This window comes from Seriola lalandi, unplaced genomic scaffold, assembly GCF_002814215.2.
Source record: "Seriola lalandi dorsalis isolate HSWRI2012SDOR001 ecotype SW California unplaced genomic scaffold, Sedor1 jcf7180002054588, whole genome shotgun sequence".
NCBI classification, from domain to species: domain Eukaryota; kingdom Metazoa; phylum Chordata; class Actinopteri; order Carangiformes; family Carangidae; genus Seriola; species Seriola lalandi.
In genome coordinates, this window is record NW_019525141.1 from 235,285 (window position 1) to 259,113 (window position 23,829).

The following is a 23,829-nucleotide window of genomic DNA, read 5'->3' on the forward strand; positions in this document are numbered from 1 at the left end:
GTGTGGCCCCAGGTTTGCTGTGGTGTAAGTTTATTGAACATATAAATGATTTGGAGTCTGCGACATAGAAGCACCAAAATGGTAAACAGCAATTTGCCTTTAAGAACAGGCTTCAAGTGGTTGATTAATGAAATTTAAATTAGCACAGCTGTGCCTGTTTGGTAATCCAACCCTGGGTTCACATATAGTAAACACCTACCAGTCTAATATAAAATAATAACAATAACAATAATAATAATAATAACAATGATAATAATAATAATAATAATAATAATAATAATAATAATAATAATAATAATAGTAGTAATAGTAGTAGTATAAGAATATTTAACAGCAGTAATAATGATTTCTGTTACATTATTTGTTCAGGAAAATCCAATCATTTCTATCTCATTTTTTTTCACATCAAAAATAATTTTAAGATCCGCACTACAGAGTGAGAAACACACATTAAGATTTATAGTTTGTGTTAACTTTGGTTAAGATGTGTTTCCGTATGTGCCTCTATAATAACAATGAAACCCTCATCTTTTAACAGTATAGTCAACCGACATATCTGGGCCGAGTCCGTCCTGATGCTGGACATTTATCATCTGGACTATCGTAGATGATCAGACCCACATTTTCCCCACAGATGCAGTCTGATTAAACTCGGAGCTGCATCATCCCGGATGATTTTCTCACCGCAAGCTGGATCCCATTACCGACTGGCCGCACTCGATCCAACACCACCAGAGCGGGAGAGAGAGAGAGAGAGAGAGAGAGAGAGAGAGAGAGAGTCATGATGGAGTGTGCCCGCTTTACCACCATCATCCTGTCCTGTATGGAAACAGACAGCAGCCTAGAATTGAAGTTTGCTTTGCAACAGCATGAAAACCAGTTCACACTTAAATTAATATGGTGAATTATGGTGAATAATAATCATGATCTGCACGGTGAAGAAAAAGTCTTACCAAGAAACTGAGAATGAACCCCGTGTAATGATTCAGCCTGTGAGAGACTGAACTATTAAACATTTTACTTTTCATTTTGAACAAATTTAAAAACAAATTCTGGCTTTAATTTTGAGTGTAGAGGACATAGGCTGCATGAACCTATGGGCCATGTAAAGAAAACATGAAGCTCAGCAGCTGTAGCTGAGCAGCGCGTGCTGGAGAGGCCTCCTCCTCCTCAGGGAAACAATATAGGCTCAGGATATAAACAGCGGAATCACATCGGAAACTTGTTTGTAAAATCAACATATATCAAGAAATATTTATATAATATATTATAGCTGACAAGTGTAACTCCATATTTTGTTGTTTACAATTTTAAAAATGACTCAAATTGAAAGTAGCCCTATATTAAGTTTAGTAAACAGGTCGATCCGTGTGATGACAGAGAAACTGACGGATAAACTACTCGCTAAATGTGTTTTTGTTCATAGAAAATAGCGACATGTTTTGAAGGAGCTCTGCAGACCAGTTTGTAGATCGGAGGGTGAACGTTCTCCGGGAGTTTTTAGATCCAGCCTGGGCCAGAGGCGAAACATCTCCACCAGCCAATCCCCGTTCCTCCTGGAGCGCGTCGTTCTAAAGGGCAGCCAATAGACGTGTGAACAGGGCGTGCCATCGTCCAATAGAAGTGCAGGCGTCTGCGGTGGGCAGGTCCTCGAGCCTTCACCACGGAGGAGACTCTGGATGCGCCGCTGTCCATAAAAATCACTTAGGATGGAAGAAATGCCGATGTCGGGGATTTCGGAGATTATGCTCGGACACTTTTGAGCCCAACAAGCGCCACGTTAGCAAACTGTCGGTTCTATCTGAGGTAAGAGAACAAGCAGCCTGTATATAGACCTGTAGTTAACATGACTTTAAAACACGAAATGTTTGCAGAAAGATTCAAACAAGTGTCGTTTTTGGTTTTAGTTAGCTAACTACTCAGTGTAAGTGATAGCTTACCTGATGAAGGTGTAAATACAGGTCTGTCTGATGGTGTTTCGTCCTGTGTCTCCAGTGGTTCCACAGTTCCCCGTAACAGAAGGTAAATGGGTCCGAGTGTGGGGTGAGCCCTCCAATGGGGCTGACCACAGTGACACTTTAATCCTCAGAAATCCAGGAATTAGCCGTGTCCCGCTTGTCGCCAACCAGCGAAACACCTGGACTTATGGGAGTGTGTCGGCGCGCCAGCAGCTGCGGATGTTAGGCCGAGCGGAGGAAGAAGAGCAGGTCCCTGTGTGGAGCCGTGAACATGCTATGAGACACCTGGACACGGACTGAGAGGAGAAGTCGTCAGTGACACAGAGAAGACAACATGAAGGAGAAATCTAAAAACGCGGCCCGGACTCGACGGGAAAAGGAGAACAGTGAATTTTATGAACTGGCCAAACTGCTGCCGTTACCCTCCGCCATCACCTCCCAGCTGGATAAAGCGTCAATCATCCGGCTCACCACCAGCTACCTGAAAATGAGAATAGTCTTTCCTGAGGGTAAGACACTCAATTCAACTGTGACATCGTGTGAATGCCATTTTATTATTTTTATTATTTCCATCTAACCAAAAAAAAAAAACAAACCCAACAATCTGGTTTGTTGTTGTTTTTGTTGGTTTTATATACACGCATATATAATTGAATGTTGGCTGCAGCTTTTCCAATTTTAAAAGTGACTCAAATTGAACGTAGCCCTAAGTTTAGTAAACAGGCCGATTTGTGTGATGAAGGAGAAACTGACTGATAAACTGCTTCAGCTCATTCTCACTAAATGTGTTTTTGTTAATAGAGAATAATTGTTTTAAACTGATATATATATTCTACTATATATAAAAACAGCTATTATATAGCCTACTAACGGTTATTATCGCCGCTTAATATTAATTAATTTGAAAACTACACCTTCAATCAATAAAAATTATAATATAAAAATCACACATATATATATATATATATATGTGATTTTTAATTTATTTTCTACTACTTCTACATATTATTTTTAAATTGTTATAATTAATATGATGATTTTTTTGTTTGAAATTCTTGGGCGTTAATGTCATGAAAATATGAAGGCGGTTAAAATGAAATAAATGTTGGTTACATGTGGAGAATGGATTTATTAGCGCTTGTGGCTACATTACTTTAGTGTATTGATTTGTTCTTATTGCTCAGCCTGCTATTAAAATGACTGCAGTAAAATACGTCATATTGACAACTAGATAAATAGATTGATAGATATATAGATAGATAGAGCAAAGTCTCCTGTGTCCCTCTGAGCCGCTGTCCGTGTCCCCTGTCTGCAGTGATATGGGTTCTCTGCGGGCCCCAGTTGGGCCCCAGTCGGGCCCCTGGCGGGCCCTGCCAGCAGATTAGCTGTGATGAGGCTCCGTCCGGCGTGACTGCCGCAGAGCCGCGGATATTAGTTCAATCTGATCCCTTCAAACGTGGAGCTACTGGTCAGTGAGTCGGGCTGTGTGGAGGGAAACTGCAGTGACAGAAAACATTAGGGAGAACACATGAAACATGAACACCTACACTGTGAGGGCCGGTTCTAGTTATTACCTCATATTCATCATTTACATCACAAGCTTCAAAATAAGATCCAGTGCAGCACAGTATTTAAATAATGCGTGTGACTGTGTTTAGAACAGTGATGACGATAAGTCATTATCAGACCTGAGCCGTGATTATTTATATTTTTAATTAACATATAATATTTATATTTATTTATAACATTCTCTGTTAAAATAACACCAGAGGAAATTAAATGTGATGCATTTATATAGCGCACACTGCAGAGTTCAGGCTGTTACTGTGGTGATCCGTCCGTGTCAGTGCTATTTTTAGAAAAAAATTAATTAATAAAAGTGCTTTAACTAAATATAGATACTGTTGCATGACCTCCTGTCAATCAGCCGGAAATCGACCTTTGTGGTAGGAGATAAGTTATATCAGTGGCTCCATATGAACATACAGGATAGGGGACATATTTATAAATGTTGCATAAACTCTGCATGAAGCAGAATACAAGCTGAGTGAAAGAGACAGTCACATGTCGATTTAAATGTAGTATATAAAGGATAAAGTGTTATGATGAAAACACACCTCAGGTTTATTCCGTCAGGATGTCGTGCAGATGCATTTAATGTTAAAAGTCAGAGCAGGACGTGACTGAAGGTCAGGGTCAGTCAGTCTCTGACGGACTGGTTGGCGTGTGACCGTCACACCGAGGTGTTAACAGCATAAACACACGAATCTGTGAATAATTGAAGGGATGATCTCGCTCCTGCAGGTTTTTACTCCTCTGTCCTCGTGCAGGAGGGCGCGCGGTGTTTTCATCATTAAATCACCTCCGCTGTTTTAAAGGCTGAACCTCTTCACTCATTCACTCAGGCCTTTTCACTCCACCGACCCCAGACCCGCTCCACGGTGAGCAGGGAGACGCGCTTTAGTCCTGAAGAAACCAACGTGACAGAGGTTTCCTGGTTTAGTTCTGTGTGTCACTTTTTTTGTATTTGTTAAATTAAATTACTCTTCTCATCTCGTTTACTACGACCGTTATTGACCAATATCTTATTAGGCCTGTGGCTTATTTATAAATTATGTATTATAAATCGGTTAAAAATCACAAACGCACTGTCACAACAAAGTAAAGGTAAAAAGCAAAAGGATCGAGAGTGTGAGATAAAAAAAACAAAGGTCCACTTACTCGCTTTTTTCCTGAGCTTTCATCCCCCCCACCCCCCGATGCGGGGGTGTGTTGTTGATCATCCGTTTTTTCCTTCTAGTGTAATTGTATAATGTCCATATAGATCTAAATGAGATGAGTTTTACTGATGTTGACGCTCACCTCTGATTGGTTGGATGAGTTTTTACTTTACAACTGTAAATGTGACTGTGACCTCTGTGAATGCTGCTGTCCGGAACATTTATTATTATTATTATTATTATGGACTATGTTGAGTTGTATTACTATGGACTGTTGAGTTGTATAGTTGTGAAACACCGCATCATTATTTCCTCAGTGCTCTGATGGTGTGATCGGTTCACTACATTCATTCAATTATTGATTTCATTTAGTTACTTTAACATGTCTTCAAACGGATTTCTTACAATTTAGATTTTTACATTCTTAATTATAAAAAAGACAACAACACCCACACGTCATCAGACACAGCTATATTTATTTATTTATTACTTTCCTGTTGTTTTGGTTGTTTCCTTCGCGTGAACAAGCCGCTAAATCTGCACATGAAGAAGAAACGTGCCTTTTGGTTGAACAGTGTGGTAATAACGCGGGGATCACGAACGGACATGAGTTTTTTAAAGGTTAATAAGCAGTTGAAAATAATTTCTATTAATAATATGAAATAATAATCATAAGTCAAACATCTTAAATATATCTAAAATATGATAATGAAAATAATTAATCAATAACATCTTTTGTTTAAATAATAAATATAAATAAAGTTGGATGAAAATAAAATAATATGCAGGAGCTTTGATTCACTGTGTGTCCTGCACTTTGAGCTCCTTCTTCTTCTTCTTCTTCTTCTTATTAATTATTATTATTATCATTATTATTATAATGACTATGATGATTATTATGATGGTGATTATTATTATTATTATTATTATAATAACATGTTGGTGTTGGTATAGAGGGCCTTCAAGACTGAGCCCCCCCCCCGACAGTAAATGATAAAACCACAGCACAGTGACTGAGGAGCCGGTGAAAGAATGAACTCTCCTCGGTGAATTTAACATCAACAATTTTCTTTTTCCTGTTTTCTGGGCTCGTGTTTAAATGCGCGCGCTCTCTCTGTGTTGTTTGTTGAATTTAAATGCTTTAAATGTATACATATTACACATATATTTACTTTTGCTATGAAATGAAAGCCGGGCAGGGAGGGGGAGGTACCATGGCTCAGGTGGTAGGTCTAGAGCAGGTTTGTCAGCTGGGTCCCGGGTCGACGGTTCGATCCCCGGCTCCCCGAACTCCCGCGTCTGGTGCAAAACCTGTCAAATCAAATGCGCGGATGTTGATACCGAACAACAATATGTAATTTACTTCTGTATTTTATTTAATCATCTGGGAATGAGGTGTGTGTGTGTGTGTGTGTGTGTGTGTGTGTGTGTGTGTGTGTTTTATGCTAATGTGAAGTCCATATTCGTCCATATGAAGCGGGAGGCGGCGGGGCGCTGTAATCCCTGCATGCTGCCTGTTTATTCAGCAGAGCGGGATTTACATGTGAATAGGGAGCGCACGCACACACACAAACACACACACACACACACACACACACACACGCACACACACACACACACACACACACACACACACACACCTATCTGCTGTGCTGGCTTCACACCACTGGACGTGTTATTTTTACTACTGTTGTGACGGCTTTGAGAAAATATTTTCACACTACAATATTTGCAATGATCCGGTTCGAGGTCCGGTCCAACTCTATTTTTAGGTTTGGTGTGGCCTATTTTTAGAGCTGCAGGCTGCAGACACTGTAGGAGTCTGTCACAGCGTGTGATGGTCAGTGCTGCAGTTTAAGGAGCCTTATAGTGTGTGTGCAGTCTTAGAACTGAAAGCCTATTCACTAACTGTGTACTGAAGGATAAAGGAGGAAAACAGCCCAAATGAGACTCTATTGGTCTGTAAAAGCAGCTTATGGGACATAGACATTATTGCTACCATTATCTACTGTAATTAAACCCTCAGTTGTAGCGATAATGTGCCCACTATACAATAAAATCATGATTGTTACTGTAATTCTGCGGGTAAATAGGCCTCTCTTGGTTTTCAAACATACTGCTCCCCTCCTGTTTTCACTGTAAAATAAGACATTTCGTGTCTTGTAATTACATTGTTTCCTCTGTGTTTGTGATTTGTTCCCAGGTCTTGGGGAGTCCTGGGGTCATGTGAGTCGCAGCAGTTCTCTGGATGGAGTCAGCCAGGAATTGGGCTCCCATCTATTACAGGTATTGACTGCGTGGTTTTGTGGTATTCACACAAGCAACAGCAAAAAAAAAAGCAAAAAAAGAAAATTAGCTTTGATGTTTGCAACTGACTGACATCTTACAAGGTTACTCAAAATGTTCATTAGAACGACAGAGAGAATATACATTTTATTTTTATTGTTATTGTTATTTTTATTTTTATCCAGCCTTGGGTAGACTGTGTTTGTGTGGTTTAGTGGCTGCTGCCATCTGCCTCCTGCTGCCTTCATTTTTGTGAAGAGTGAAATGAGCTGAACACATTCCTGGTCACGCACAGAGCCTCAGTCTGTCCTGCAGCCCCTCTCACATCAGCAATAACATGAGGGAGCAGGGCTGCAGGCTGCAGGCTGGACAGACAGGCTGCACAGACACAGGCCACAGAGAATCACAGGTTGGCTAGTACTAGTCACACAGACATCAAGCCTCTCTTACACAGCCATGCAGGAATGTTGCGCCTTTATTCCACCTCGCTGTTCTGTATATGAAAGGTAGCTATGAACACAGAATGGGTGAGGGGTTTTTGTTCCGCCTTTATGCCGGCAGTGGAGGGAGTCACAGAGCCGGATTGAGCCGGCATGGCGGGACAGGACGTCGACATCACGCCTCTGATTCCAGCACGCTGTCTAAAATCATGAGTGGAGTCACAGAGTAGCAGGAAGCAGATATGGACTGAACGACATGCAAAAAATTCATATTGTGCAGAATATGATTTGTAGGCCAGGGCGTCTCTGCAGCACTACAACACTTATGGACACATTTTACCTTCATCAAAAAATTGCAGCTCCTGTGATTTGGATATTGCACTTGGCCACATTGGCATTTTGATTATATTCTGATTAATTGTGCTGCTCTAATAGTAGCCTAATATATATTCCTCCACTCAGCTGCCAGTTTATTAGGCTAGGCTACACCAAAGCTAAACTGAAGAAGTCTAATACAACAGCCAGTAATAAATAGTACTTTCATGGGTTTTTTTTGTAATGGTGAAAATGGAGTGGAACAAATATTAGCAACACATCTCAGTACGATGATTTACAATGACCATGAAGCTGAATCAGCACCTCTCTCAGAGTTGCATAGCTTTTGTATTTGACTGCATTAGTTTACCTGGGAACTTTTTAATTCACCTGCTCATTTAAAGCACATGCCTCATGTCGTTGTTGTCTGTCTGCTGTAATAGTGTCTCTACAGTTTAATGATAGACTCAGACAGTATGGTGGATTAACATTGTCTGTAGAAATCAAGACAATAACATAGATTTTATTAAAGTATTTGCCTTTTGTCAGCGTCTAACCCAACAACACTGTTGTTATTGTTTCTTTCAGACGTTAGATGGCTTCATCTTCGTGGTCGCTTCAGATGGGAAAATCATGTACATATCAGAAACAGCATCGGTCCACTTGGGTCTGTCGCAGGTTGGTTTTGGCGAACTTGACGTAACGTCCTCTGTGTGTGTCGGTGCTGATGTGTCACAGCTCTGAGGTGAATGTTTATTTCTACAGGTAGAATTGACAGGAAACAGCATCTATGAATACATCCATCCAGCAGACCATGATGAAATGACCGCCGTCCTCACAGCACACCAGCCTTACCACTCACACTTTGTTCAAGGTAATCAACAACACAGACACATTGTACTGTAGATGATATGGACTCGTCAGAAAGCAGAAATAACTGTTTTGTTTTCTCTTTCTGCAGAGTATGAGATGGAGCGCTCCTTCTTCCTGAGAATGAAATGTGTCCTCGCTAAAAGAAACGCTGGTCTCACCTGTGGAGGCTACAAGGTAGAACACCATCACACCTGTCTTTACTTTGTGTTTTTACTTTTTAACTGACGATTCTGAAACATGAATAATGACACATCCTGGTTAACATTCAGTCATATCACTCAAACAAAAAACATCAGTTTAGCAGAATAAGAAAATAAATGTCATGTAAATCTGGTTGTATGTTGCTTTGACACAGACTGTTGGACGAACAAGGTTGAAACTATAGGAGATTAAAATAAACACAATAGTAGCCAAACAATTCAATTCAATTCAAGGTCCAGTTATTTGTTTGTTCCGGAGCTTTTGATTGTGTCACACAGTCTTCAGCAGCTGAGTTCTCACTGAACTGTAGCTGTTGTCATTTCTTTGAGGAGCTCTCTCCCTAATGGCTGAAAGACAGATTGTTCTGTCAGCTATGCAGATATATTGTGTGAGGCCATTTTCATTTTCCATTTTCCAAATTTTCCATTTCCTGTTTGCCAAAAAAAACCCCAAAAAATTACTTTACACTCCAAAATTTCCAAAATATCCGCTTTAGTCGAAAGAACAGTTCCTCTTTTTCCTGAATTATCACCACAAACGGTCGAATGGTCTCCAGGTACAGTTTATTCCTCGATGCCTGCAGAGTGCACTCTGGGAAGATATGTTAGCATCACAGGGAGGCAGGGAATTCACTGGGTAAACATGCCTGTTAAAAAATGATGTATTGTATGTTTGGTATGTTCCAAACCACACAGAAAGACCCTGGACTTGTTTCCTACCAGACTGAAACTAGGGCTGAAAATTTCTATTGATGAAAAATAGAGAAAGGAAGAAAACAACAGAAACACTTAATTTAGTCATCATTTTATTGTGGTAATTTATTAATTATTAATTGCAGCCATTCAGACTGAAAAATGCCCAGTGTTAAAACAATGCAGTGGGTTGTGTTGGTGGGTATATGCTGCTTCAGGTACCGGCTAAACATTCAGTTTGAGACGATTTTATAATAACAGCTATTTTATTTTTGATCATTAACAGAAATCCTCAGAGCTCTCCTGTGTTGGTCTCATTAAAATGATTGAGAAAGCTGCATTTTTTCACAGTGGTAAAGTTTGTCAGTTTGAAGCCTCAGTTCGAGTTCAGCTGTCCTGCTGAAATGTGATCATTCAGAAAACAAACTGTCCGAAGGTCCGAGTGACACAATCGACCAGACGTCACAGATATCAAGCTCCTCTGGATGTGGTTGCTGAGCTCCCTCTGATCCCACGTTGAACAGGACTAAAGGGCTACTGGAACATGTGTGGTATGATGTTTACGCCTCACGTGTCTGTCTGTGAACTCTCGGCCCAGGTGATCCACTGTAGCGGCTACCTGAAGATCCGTCAGTACAGCCTGGACATGTCCCCGTTTGACGGCTGCTACCAGAACGTGGGGCTGGTGGCAGTTGGTCACTCGCTGCCGCCCAGCGCCGTCACCGAGATCAAACTGCACAGCAATATGTTCATGTTCAGAGCCAGCCTGGACATGAAGCTCATCTTCCTGGACTCACGGTACGTCCTCCACCACATAGTGTTCTGTGTTCCACTGCACACCATAGTTTGTATTTGATATTTAAGTGCGTATGTGTAAATAATGGACTTAATAACCCTTGAGAATGTGTGTGTGTGTGTGTGTGTGTGTGTGTGTCTTGCTCAGGGTTGCAGAGCTGACAGGCTACGAGCCTCAGGATCTAATAGAGAAGACGCTCTATAATCACGTCCACAGCTGTGACTCCTTCCACCTGCGTTGTGCTCATCACTTGTGTGAGTTAGGTTTGTTTTACCTTCTTACAAATTCTCTCCACACACACACACACACACACACACACACACACACACGCACACACGCACGTACACATACACATGCACATGCACACACGCAGTGCAGATACAGTACATACTATCTTATATTGTGATTTTCATGTTGTGTTATTCCATAAATGTGTTCATTTTAATAATGGTAAAGCAGCTGGTGTATAATGTTAATTCACAACAGAATGAGATGAAAAAAATACACCCAGCTTCCAATATTAGCTCCTATAATTCGATGTGTTCATATACACTGTAGTTTGTTTGGATTGTTTCCCCACAGTGATCACCTGCTGTTGTTTCTTCCTCCTCTTGTTGTTGCAGTGCTGGTGAAAGGTCAGGTGACCACGAAGTATTACCGTTTCTTGGCCAAGCATGGCGGCTGGGTCTGGGTTCAGAGTTATGCAACCATCGTACACAACAGCCGCTCGTCCCGACCTCACTGCATCGTCAGTGTCAACTACGTCCTCACGTGAGTGTCCCCAACGCTGCTGTATTTACCTTGATGACATTTGTCTACTGGTGTTATGTCGATGTTGGTGGTGAGTGGCCACTGCTGTGGTGTTACTGCGCCCAGAGTCTCCCAGAGATCACATGCTGATTAGGCAGTGTGGTCAGGACTGTGACTTCCTGTAAGATGCTTCACGTGTCAACCATGGCAACTACTGCTGCTCTCACTGCCACAGTGTGACAGAAATATCAGTATCCGTTGCTAATTTGTCAGACACAAGCATGTAGCTCAGTTGATGTTAGTTAAGTTAGTTGTGTACTGATGCATTCATGTAGGGCTGGGCTGTACATAGAATTAATTGGATTCATTCAATTTTCTGTTTTGGATGTTTAGAACAACATCATTAAAATCTGTTTTCTTGTAGATGATAGCAGAGCACATTAGCTGACATGAGTTACAACAGCCTATAAACAGTGACGGTGACTGTACTGTATTCACACACTGAGACTGCACATGTCTTGAATTTGCATGAATGCATGAATTTCACATCTACAAGAGGTACAGAATGAAAAAATACTCTGCACACTGATCAGACCTGAGTTTGTTGGGCATTATCTCAGAGTTGAAGTCACAGGAGTCGACTGATGATGTGGATTCTACTTTGTTCAGTCTGTCCGCACTTGCTAGGTGGCTAACGGTAGTTAGTATCTATCTGCCGATATGAGGCTGAGGTCTTGTCAGGGAACACTCTGCTTTGTCTCTGCTGAATCTTATAATTAAAGTCGTCTGTTCTCCATTTAGTTGAACCATCTGCTGGTGACAGTCCATAGCTGTGTGTGATCACCTGTGTTTCTTACAGGTGGTGCACATCAACTTCTTGCAAGTCCTAAGAAATATGTGTCAGTCATATTCCTGCATTTTTCAGGGAGAAAACTGATTCAAGTTGTGAATTGGCCCCAAGCTTGAAAAAGATCGAGATACTATTTCACTCATTTTGTGACAGTGGTAACTGAATTACAGTCTATTTGACTTGGTTCTAAAAAATGTCCAAAAATCTAAAAATAATTCAAACATTCAAAGAAACTAAACATTTTTTACAACCAGTGCTGCAGTGTTGTGTTTTATTTTTGAAAACTCTGTGGTGTGTTTTTAAGTTTGAAAACTCTGGGGTTGTGTTTTATTTTGAAAACTCAGGTTGTGTTGTAGTCTGGACAGACAGAAACTGAGATCTTTGGAAACGATGATGTCACACCCACAGTCTCTCCTGATTGGCTCTCATCAGCCTGGACTACCAGTGGTGAATACAACATGATAATGAGTTGCAGTGTTACAGACCTTGTTGTCTTTGCTAGCAGCTGTTGTTCACTTACATTCTCTATTTTAGTGCTACAACTGTCTTTGTTGATCCTCCTTCAGAGGATTTACTGTAACTAACCAACTGCAGAGGAGACAATCTACTTCCTGTTTACATCGGCTTGCACATGCTCAGTGTAGGTGAATGGTCATGTGATATGTGTTTTCAGGTGTGATTGTACGGATGGAGATTTCTGATACAGAGCTAAAATGCTCATCTGGACACAGATCGTTTTGGTTTTAAAACGAAAATGTAGCAGTGTGGACGCAGCCACAGAGCTCCGTTCCTGCCCCCAAACTATTAAACACAGTGAACAACACTGCTGAACTTGGTGAAATGTTCCTTCTTTAGCATAAACACACACACTGTAGTTTACTTTGACTCATCAGAGAACCAAATGTGTATTAATCCACCACTGAAAGTAGTCCCCAACACGTCCACTATATTCCCTCTTCCTCCAATCAAAATATGTATATTTTCAGTTTAACCCCTTTTTCTTGTCATGAAGCACCACACACAGATGAGGGAGTCTGATTAATGGTTATAACAGATAATGTTTTGATGACAGTAAGAAAATGGAGGCAGAACATCAGCAGCAGCTGACGTGGATATCTACTCCATCTGATGTCTGAAAAGATTTGCAGTGTAGACAGAGCCTGAAGTGGTTCAGGGAAGTGATGGAGGATTACTGATGGAACACTCAGTACCGATCACTCATGATTCGCTCTGACCTAACAGCGGCTTGTGGACACAGTCATGTAAACCCTGAGTCTTTTTAATCCAAGCAAATATGAAACCACTGTTGTATATTCATTATTGATACAGAACATGTATTTATATTGCTTGGGACTGTATAGACTGTAGCAGTGTATGTGGATGGGAGGACCCCGGCAGGTGTCAGTCAGGTGAGTCTGGTGTGATATGATTGAAGTGTCTGGCAGCTCCGGGGCAGGGAGGGGCGGCTCAGATCTCTGTTGTGCTGTCACACTCTGCTTTGATAAGATAATGAGTATTGATACTAGAGATTTACGCAAACAGTTCCCGTGAAGCAATTAACTGGAGGTTAATTGGAAATATGACACGTGTTTGTTGAAGCCTGGTTTTCAGAATCTGGCAATAAAGAAACTTTGTCAAGTCATATTGTGTTTTCTTTAGTCTTCACTGTTGAAGGCCGAGTTAGAAACAAAGGAAGTGATTGTGATTGTGATTTCTTTCAGGGAAACCACAGCTGCCTTTGATGGTGGCAGACATTCCTGCTCTATCACTGTGTCTTCTGTATTGTGTGTCAGTTATGTCAGAATGTCTGAGCCTTTTGTTATTGAGTTTGCTAAGAGTGCTCATGTGCTGGTTGTTACCTGGCCTCATGTGGTGGACATTATCTCAGACTGTAGAGACAGAAGCTGGAGTCATTGTGTTGCCACTCCTTATTACAAGCTGCTATTTTTCACCTCCTTCCAATAAAATCAAACTGTAATCATGGCAGAGCCTCTACCTGCATGAGCTGCACTCTTATTAGTGAGTGAGGGCTTCCATTTACTCGCCTATTATCCCATTATTTTATTACCCCTGATGTGCGTATCTCACAGATGTACAAGTGAGGGAATACAGCCTATAAAAGCCTCCATTAAGCAGCGCGGCTGGCTGCATTCAAAGGCAGAGAACAGCTTGACACACATTCCCTCTACCTCCTACATCAAATCCATAACAGGTTTGTGTTTATGGCCTTTTAATTGATAGGCTGTAAACTTGATGAGTGTTTATGGGCTCCAGCTTGCTGTCAAGGGAACACAGCCTTATTTCCCTCCTCCCGTTCCCCGTGTTCTGCTTTTGTAAATCTTTTTGAGATGCTGTGTGGACTGAGCCACACTAGTAGAGGAACTAAACTAACCTCCATCCGAGGTAGAACAAAGCACAATTGTTTTTTTTCATATCTTTGATATGTCTATTTTATAAAATGGATGGTTATATTGTAACATTTTTCTACAAAAGTAGAAAAAAGTAATTTGGATGATATTTGGAAAACTGAAAATAATCTAAATTTTGGATTCTAAAAAGGGGCAGCCTCTGCAATTTCACATCAGAATAATGGTCAGATACTCACCATGTTTGGACTGTATGTCCACAGGCAGTCACTATTTAAAAAACACATACCCTTAAATATAATTAATTATAATTTCAATTAAACTCATGGATGGTATTGTGTCTCAGGGCTCTTTGGATTATTGAAATCAATCTCAGACACCTGTGATAATTAGTTTGCCAGGTGAGCCCAATCAAAGGAAAACTACTTAAGAAGGACGTTCCACATTATTAAGCAGGCCATTTCGAGCAATATGGGAAAGAAAAAGGATATCTGCTGCTGAAAAGCGTCAAATGGTGCAATACCTTGGACAAGGTTTGAAAACAGGTATTTGAAGCCGCTGGTGCCTCTGAAGTCCCGCAAACCTCAAGGTGTAGGATCCTCCAGAGATTTGCAGTTGTGCTTAAACCTGCTATTCAGCAACCCCTAAACAACGCTCACAAGCAAAAATGTTTGCAGTGGGCTCAGAAATACATGAAGACTAATTTTCACACAGTCTTGTTTACTGATGAGTGCCGTGCAACCCTGGATGGTGCAGATGGATGGAGTAGTGGATGGTTGGTGGATGGCATGTCCCAACAAGGCTGCGATGTCAGCAAGGAGGTGGCAGAGTCATGTTTTGGGCTGGAATCATTGGGAAAAAGCTCTCCAAAAACTCACAAGTTCAATGGATGCAAGAATTGTGAAGCTGATATCAAAGAAGGGTCCCTATGTTAACATGTAACTTGGCCTGTTGAGATGTTTTGATTTAAATAGCTTTTGATTTCAGTAAATATGACCTCCTAATGCTGCAAATTCAACAAATTACCATTTTTGGTTCTTTACAACCTATGAAATGTTTTGAAACTCTATTGTGCATAATAATTTGGAACAATTCATTTTGACTTTTTTTTATTTTTGAAAAGAATACTGTTATCATTGGGAGGTTTGTTCAATAAAATTTAAATTATATTCTAACGGTTGATGACTTGAAAATTATACTGACTGTCATTTGCATCAACTATTTAGGAAAATCTGAGAAAAATAACATTTGCATAATAATTTGAAATGTGCTGTATGTATGTGTGTGTGTGTGTAAGTTGCTTGTAAGTAAGTGAAAATAAGTTTAACAATCAATGCAATTTACAATTTCAAGAAACTGTTATCTTCAAATAGAAACTAGTTGTTTGACTATTCAGTTGACCCTCTGGTGTCACCAGCCCCTGATAAACACCCCATGACACCAGACCAGAAAAATACAATGTGGCGCCACAAGTGAAGGATACCAAACATATCGTAACTAAAAAAACGAAATATACACAGTGGTGGTGGAAGTGCAGCCGTGTGCTTCTTTTTTCTGCATAATAAATGGGACAAAAGACAGACAGAGGGAGGCAGGAGGCAGACTGTTGTTTAGTGTTGTTATCAGGAGCAGGAGGTGGTGGATAAGACAGGTGATAAGGGCACTTCACCTGCATGTGAACTCCCACTGTGTGTTCGGCTCTGATAACCCTTGCCCCTCCTGTCCCGGCTCTGTGGACCTGCCACTGCCCACCACCGCCACCCGACTGTGATTTAGCAACTCTTCGGGTGAAGGCACGTCTGCTGCAAAAGCATGTGACCACATGTGTTGTGTTTGTCTGACTCTCACAACAGGTCTCCTGTTTAATCAGTGCTGTTGCTATTGTAGCTCAGAGTAAACTCATCAGTCTGCTGTGTGGAGCACGCTCTCCATCCCTCTCTGTTTAAGTGAACACAACACTTTCATACATCTACACTTTGACACATTTAGTAAGCTTAGTAATGTATGTATACACCAGCAGAACAAAGATAGAACAGGGCTCCACTTATTGCCTTCATATGAAAAGGCCTTTGGAGACCTAGATCAAACCTGGGAGGAGAGAAGAAATCTGACGAGTCATCCGATAATTAACACAATAAAAAGAACTATTAGGGCTCAACATCAGAGTTGTATATTTTTGAGATTATTTTATAGACATTTAGGCCTTTACTTAGAGTGAGAGAGTGAGAGTGAGGGAGTATGACATGAATCAAAGGTCCCCTGGCTGGGTATCGGAGCGAGAACATCGCGGCTACGAGGCCATTAGACCCAACAACAGTCCATTTACAGACAGACTTCTCGGTGTCTGATGTGTGTGTGTGTTCACCAGGTGTCTGAAATCAATGAATGTATCGACCCAAGTGTATGTATAGTCCACCAACTGCCTCTTTTATGCTCACACAATAGACCAGAGCTGAAACAGTTGGTGGTAGAGAGTCGGAGAGGACTGTGTTCAGCTGAGATCTGGTGACTGTGAAGGCAACAGCTGATCATTCACATCAATGACATTCTCATCAAACATCAGTGAGCGTCCTGTGACTCTGCATTAGCTGTTTTTACACCCAGTTCATGCTAAGGTCATGATGTTATAAAATCTGTGAAAAATGATCCACTGATATCAACCTAACAACCAAGGCTAAATATGTAGATTTGCTGAAGCAGTAATTGAATGTGATATATTCAGACTCTCTCCAAATGTAACTGATACAGATCCTATGAAATATGTCTGCAAGTAAGAATTAGTGTTTTTGTTTGACGGACGGGAGGTGTGTGCAGAAAACAGATCACTGTTTGTCTAAAGTGAACCCTGTCCAGGTTTTCTGTTGTCTCAAACCTGATTCATCATCCATTGCCAGATCTGTAGATCACTTTAGTGAGAAATCAATTCCAATTTCCCAGTAGTGAGACGTCCAAGCTTCTCCTATGGGCCTGATTTACCAGACATAGCCTTTAATCTCCCAGTGTATTTGATTGGACAGCTTTCCCTCTGTAGAGTGTTTGTTGAAGGCCTTGCTGCAATCCTTCTGGTGAAACAAGCGTCCCAACAGCCGTTCCAGCCCCCTCAGCCCCCCCACCCTTCTCACACACACACACACACACACACACACACAAACACACACACGCACACACAGTCACACACACAGCAAAATACAAAGACACATTTCTGTGCATGTTGGTCTTCTCTGCGCCATGATGAGGCTCTAATTCCTAAACAGATGTTAATGGGTTTTTGCACCTAGAGATAAAACAAACAGGCAGGTACTCGAGCTGTTTGTGTTCTTTAATAAACAGGATCTCTCCTCATGTAATTGTGGAACATATTAAATCTATGACATGCAAATGCAAGACATCTACAAGATTGCTGTGAATGAACCACATGCAATTTGTGCTTGTGTCCACAGGGAGACGGAGTATAAAGGCCTGCAGCTCTCTCTGGACCAGGCCACGTCCAAGGCTTCTTTCCCCTACAGCAGCAGCAGCACGGCCAGCAGCGTCATGGATAGCTGCAGGACTCCCAAGAGCAAAGTGTCCCGCCTCAAGACCAAAGCCAGATTGTCGCCATACACACAGGTGAGGAGTCACTCAATTCACACACATGATGTGATGCTGGTGTAAAGACACAGTACAGTGTTTCAGCATCTGATTAGTAGATCTCCTGTAGGGTAAACTGTGATGGATGTTTACACCAAGCTTCAACCTCTGAGGTTGAAACATGAACTCAACGCTGAAGAACCAAAAGCTGCAGTTCCTCTAATGACCACTAGAGTCTGGCTCCAACAGTGAGTCAGTCCCCATAGACTCCCATGTTAAAATGTCCAACTTTACAGCAGAAATATTTACAGCCTGGTTTTACAGCCTGGTACAAAAACAGTTTTGGTCTCTAGAGCTAATTTCCTCCTTCATGACAACTGTTTACACAACTCACCTGTTTACATTTTATTAAGAACTAAAGTTATGGAGAATTGAGTGGGCGGGGCCTCTTTGAGTGACAGATGGGTGAGCGTATGCTTGACACAAACTGACATGCCCCTCCTCTTTGACCATTTGGGATTAGCTGGGAGTTAGGGGCGGAGTCAGACAGTGGAGCTCTGAGCCTCAGAAACCTGTGGGTGACGTCACAGAGGCGACGTCCATCTTTATTTACAGTCTATGATTTACACCAGACAGTCATTTCTTTTCCAGAGAGGCGTGGCTAATGTTGGCTTCTGTTTACAGCCTGTGTGACTGTTGTAGACGCCTTGGTGAAAATGTCGTATTCACAGATCTTAACAGTTAGACCTGTGATTTCAAGGACACCACCGCCAAATGTGTCATAGCCTGTTTCTGTTCAGGCTTTTCTTTATGGGATGACTAGCTCTTCATAGAAAAACGTAACAGCATTAACACAACACAAATACTATGATTATTTATTTAAGTATTACTGTTACGGCAAACAATTTATGACAAAAAAATGGAACAGAGGTGCTCACATTTGTAATGAGCTTGTTTTGTAGCTTGTGGCTGCAGTGTCCGAAACAGCTGCTTCTTTTTCTTCTACCTATAGTGTCCAAGTCAAGCATCCAGAAATATAATCATGGAGGATCTCAAATGTGGCTCCCACCTTATTTAAACTTCTCTCCAGACATGTTTTAAACTGTATAAAAATCCTCTGCTACGAGTCATATTTAATTTAATATGGGTTCATCTACTCTTACTTCCTGATTGGGAAATCTAGATCAGGCCTTGAGCCCCGCCCACCACCTGCCTGCTCCAGGTGGACAGGTGAAAGAGCAGAGAGCATCAAGATGGTTAGAGGAGGAAACATCAGAGAGACTCAGCCACATGTTTGAGCCTCAGTCAGACCCAGACTCAGAGGAGGAGTCTGAGACCAGAACCAGAGACTAGCAGACGGATCAGAGCGGTTAGCGTAGTTAGCATCTTTTATTTGTTTATGTTGTTTGTTAGCTTCTAACTGGCAGTGGCTGACACATTGTTAGCGGTTGCGCTAATGCTAACTCTCTCTGTGTACTGACAAGGTTTCAGGTTTATTTAGCCCCGCCCCACATCCACACAAGTTGACAGGATTGGTTCCTGAGGTTTGTGACGTATGAAACCCTGAATCTGTGTTTATGAGACTGTCATTGGTTCACTATAGTTCAAGGTGGAAACACTCCGTCATGGTGTTGATGATTATTTCATTCATCATATGTCTGTATTATATAAAAACATCATATGGACATTAACAAGGTTAAACACTGGATTTTCATCAGAGGGTCTTTAAAGGTTTTTATATTTTCTCTTTTCTTGTCCCCTCACCACATCTCTAACTGCAGTATCCCAGTTTCCAGACAGAGCGGTCAGAGTCGGACCAGGACAGTCCGTGGGGCAGCAGCCCCCTCACTGACTCCGCCTCCCCTCAGCTACTGGAGCACAGTGAAGGCCTGGACGCCTCATGTGTCTACAGGCAGTTCACTGATCCTCGCACACCCTGCTACAGCCCGTCTGAGGAGCAGCACCACACACACCTCCACACACACGGCCAAGGTCAGCGTTGCGAGCGGAGTCGATGTGAGGCGGGACGATATTTTCTAGGAGCACCTCCGCCCAGCGGCAACGTGTTCTGGGGAACCACCCGCTCCATCATACCACTGAGCAAGAGTTCCCTGGAGAACCATGATGGATATCACAGCAGCATGCCGCACATCACAGCCATACACAACTACAGCGGTGAGGACTAAGACCTGGATCAGTCCGCTGTAGAGACTGAACCTGCTGACAGTGTCAGAGTGTAGTGTTGTCTCAGTCATAACACAGGACACACCTCATGTATTATATGTTGCTGTTGTGCCATGTATGTAGCATCAGGCTTGTTTTCATTAGTTGCAGGATTAACATTAGGAACATGAAGAATTACTTCCTGTTAATGTTCCCCCCACGCACTGACTGCTCTAACTGTGTCACCCTGCAGGACAGGCCCACTGGGACGAGGACAGTGTGGTCAGCTCTCCAGACGCCGGCTCAGCCAGTGACTCAGGGGATCGATACCGAGCTGATCAGTACCGCTGCAGCCTGCAGGAACCCAGCAAGATCGAGACGCTGATCCGAGCCACGCAGCAGATGATCAAGGAGGAAGAAAGTCGACTGCAGCTACGCAAGGCCCCCCCAGACTCCCCACTGGGACCAGCCAATGGACTGCCCAAGGGCCCCGGTTCATGCTTCACTCCTGAGTATACTCAGGGGCCCCTGCCACTACAGTCAGTTGTGTGCAGAGGGTTGAGTCAGGTGATCAGCCCTGCAAATAGCCCCGCCCCCCTATCCAGGCTGAGCAGTCCAGGGTCTGAGCGCCTCCACAAGCCCAAAGACTACCTCCAGACAGACATGTCCCCTATTTCTCTGCCATTACACCACTCCCTTGGTCGATCGGGCTCATGCTCGGCTTCTCCCTCCCTGGCCCCGGCCCTCTACCCCTCCCACACCCACCCAAGACCCTATTTGGACAAGCATACAGCATACTCCCTGACAGGCTACGCTCTGGAGCACCTCTATGACCCGGAGAGTCTCCGGGGCTACTGCACCTCCACCAGCTCTGGCCCCACCCACTACGACGTGACCCCACACCTCCGCATCCCAGCAGAGCAGACCCCCGGACACAAAGGCACCTCTGTCATCATTACCAACAGCAGCTAACGCTCATCATGCAGTGGGACTGCAGCAACACAGAGCTGGTTAGTGCTGTTCTAACACTGCGCCTGTTCACTTCTTCTTCCATTACACTGATCAACTCTGATCAACACTGATCAATACTGATCAACACTGATCAACACTGATCAACACCGATCAATACTGATCAATACTGATTAACACTGATCAACACTGATCAATACTGATCAATACTGATCAATACTGATCAACACCGATCAACACTGATCAATACTGATCAACCCTGATCATCACTGATCAGATAAACACTGATCAATACTGATCAATACTGATCAACACTGATCAACATTGATCAACACTGATCAACGCTGATCAACACTGATCTGATCAATAAGAATCAACGCTAATCAACACTGATCAATACTGATCAACCCTGATCATCACTGATCAGATAAACACTGATCAATACTGATCAATACTGATCAACACTGATCAACACTGATCAATACCGATCAACACGATCAACACTGATCAATACTGATCAACACTGATCAACACTGATCAATACTGATCAACACTGATCAACACTGATCTGATCAATAAGAATCAACACTGATCAACACTGATCAACACTGATCAATACTGATCAACACTGATCAATACTGATGTGATCAACCCTGAAATGTTGCTCAAACTTGAGTTTTGAATCTTTGCAGGAGACTGCAGGAAACATGCTGATCTTCTCTGGATGGGTGCTATGTGAATATTCTCAAGAGGGAGTGACACTCAGAATTTTAATTGAAACATTTGCTCATGACAAAAACAGAATAATTATAGCAGCGCCTCTAATTCTGGTAGATAATGTTTCATTGCAGCTTCTTGACGACTGACTTCATGATTACTTTGATGAATTTATTTTTCCACGGTTATGAATTGGGAACAAACTATAGATTCATTTTCTACCAGGTGAGCGCTGGTCTGAAAGATGGTCAGACCTGATCTGAATAGAGCCAAAGAAAATAAATGATGTGATGTCAGTAATAAGAATGTACATGTGACCACTGTCACACAGTGTGTTAGTGCAGACATCTTTGGAATTGTTGATATTTCCAGCACTTTAGCAGAAGAGTGTTCGGGCGGAGCGGTGCTCATCATGCAGCAGCTGTTAGACAAACGTACAGTATCTTTCTGTCCCTGTCTCATTATTGACTGAGAGTCAACAGGTTTGATTTTTAAAGGAGGGAATGTGAGACATAGTCTCACTACCAGTATTTTGGTCAGTATTGATCAGTGTGATGGAAAAAGAATGGAAACAGGACTGAGTAAAAAATGGTTGGAATCTTGCTTTAACATCTGTCCCTGTCTCCAGGTCCAGCTGTTCCATTACCTTCAGTTTGATGAGCTCTGTAACTTTTTGCACTATAAGAGATGGAGTTCTTGTGAAGAGATCTCCTTCTTTTTCAATGCATTTGGATGAGGAGAAACGACAGGGTGGGTGGTTGTGGTGCACTTTTGCAGTGATGCAGATGAAACAGCACGAGTTGACCCTGAAGTGAGATGTATTTCATTTGAAACTTCACAGACTAATATGCAAAGCCATTCTCCAGATGTTTCTCCTCTCTCTCTTTTGTAATATTTCAGGAAAATAAATACAGACACATGAATCACGTCCATGATGAATATGATTGTACAAATGAGAACAGTGGATACTGAACGCACTGTTGGACATATTTTAATGGGTGAAACAGGAAGTCTGCTGCTTCACTACATGTTGAATGCTCCTGGTGGAGACCAATCATGACACGTGATGTATATTCTCCAGCACTCTGAACCATAAACTCAAGTATCATTCAAGGAAATGACAGGAGATATGGGAAATATGTGGTAATCATTTCTGAGTGACTATAGCAAGACTGACACCATATGCAATTTGACCTGTTGAATGCTGGGTAAGGCAGCTTAATTGCATTCATTATGACAGATCCCTGAAGCAACTGTTAATTATTGTTCTGTGGGCATGTTTGTACAACAGGATTTAAGTTTTATCTTGGATTTTCTCTTTATGTCTCTTCAGTCCTTAGATGAACCTATATTTATACAAGTTTTGAATTTTTTTTTTTCTGTTTTGTCAATGCCTGAAATGTGCTCCATCTCTTTTATTTATGGTGTACTGTAAATATGCTCCGAAAAAGAAAATGATGCCACTACATTTAAGCACATGGGCAAAACTGTATTTATTGAGTAAATGTTTATTTGTGATTTTGAAATAAAGCTTCAATCAAATCCAAACTGCTTGTTTATTGATTGTGTTTTTGACTGAAGAAAATTCTCAAATAAGATTAAATAAAATAATTTAGCAGAGATGATTTCATTTGTTGGTTTAATTTTTGGTATGTCTAAAGTTTTTAATAGAATGTTCAAACAATAAAATCACATTTATAACGAGCAAGAGCTCCAAAAAATCCTCTACATAATGTGAATTCACAGATGAAGACAAACTTCACTTGTGGTAAATTCACATGTAGGCACATTAGGTTTATGATGTGAAAAAGCATTTCAGATGTGATGAAGTCACATGTAATTTTTGAATATTGTACAAATTAAAACTCATACTTATTTTCATTTTAAAGTTAAACATAGTCAAAAATAATATTAAATGTCACATGCTTTGATGTAACAGATGTGATTTTATCATGTGAAACACATTTAACATTAACTGCATGAACATCTGATGTTTAAGGTGACAAATTCAAATAATATATGACCATGTGATTTCAGGTATTTCAGATGACAGGTGACATATAGACACTTGTTTATCACATGAAACAACATGAAACAAATTCTGTGTCTTGATTTTACATGTGTAAAAGCATAGCAGCAACATTTAGTCTTCAAATGTTAAAG

General features: G+C 41.6%; 1 protein-coding gene across 2 annotated transcripts; it reads left to right on the plus strand.

Moving 5' to 3' along the window:
* The first annotated feature begins 1,727 nt into the window (after window positions 1-1,727).
* sim1a (SIM bHLH transcription factor 1a) lies at window positions 1,728-23,027 on the plus strand. 2 transcript variants are annotated; one of them, XM_023418998.2, is made up of 12 exons: window positions 1,728-1,806; window positions 1,996-2,467; window positions 6,882-6,964; window positions 8,308-8,397; window positions 8,485-8,593; window positions 8,681-8,766; window positions 10,084-10,283; window positions 10,429-10,535; window positions 10,905-11,052; window positions 17,688-17,856; window positions 19,599-19,992; window positions 20,234-23,027. In XM_023418998.2, exons 2-12 carry the CDS (start codon window positions 2,293-2,295, stop codon window positions 20,950-20,952), a joined length of 2,280 nt encoding a protein of 759 aa, XP_023274766.1. In that variant the 5' UTR covers window positions 1,728-1,806; window positions 1,996-2,292; the 3' UTR covers window positions 20,953-23,027. The 2 variants fall into 2 exon arrangements, with proteins under 2 accessions (XP_023274766.1, XP_087033460.1); XM_087177334.1 differs by lacking the exon at window positions 1,728-1,806 and having other exon boundaries at window positions 1,887-2,467.
* The last annotated feature ends 802 nt before the right edge of the window (window positions 23,028-23,829 follow it).

What these genes read in the sequence shown, in the direction of transcription:
- sim1a (XM_023418998.2), top strand. Translation starts at nt 2,293, where the DNA reads ATGAAGGAGAAATCTAAAAACGCGGCCCGGACTCGACGGGAAAAGGAG. An exon ending in TCACCTGTGGAGGCTACAAG is followed by an intron (nt 8,767 to 10,083) that starts GTAGAACACCAT and finishes CTCTCGGCCCAG; the next exon opens with GTGATCCACTGTAGCGGCTA. An exon ending in AGTGTCAACTACGTCCTCAC is followed by an intron (nt 11,053 to 17,687) that starts GTGAGTGTCCCC and finishes TTGTGTCCACAG; the next exon opens with GGAGACGGAGTATAAAGGCC.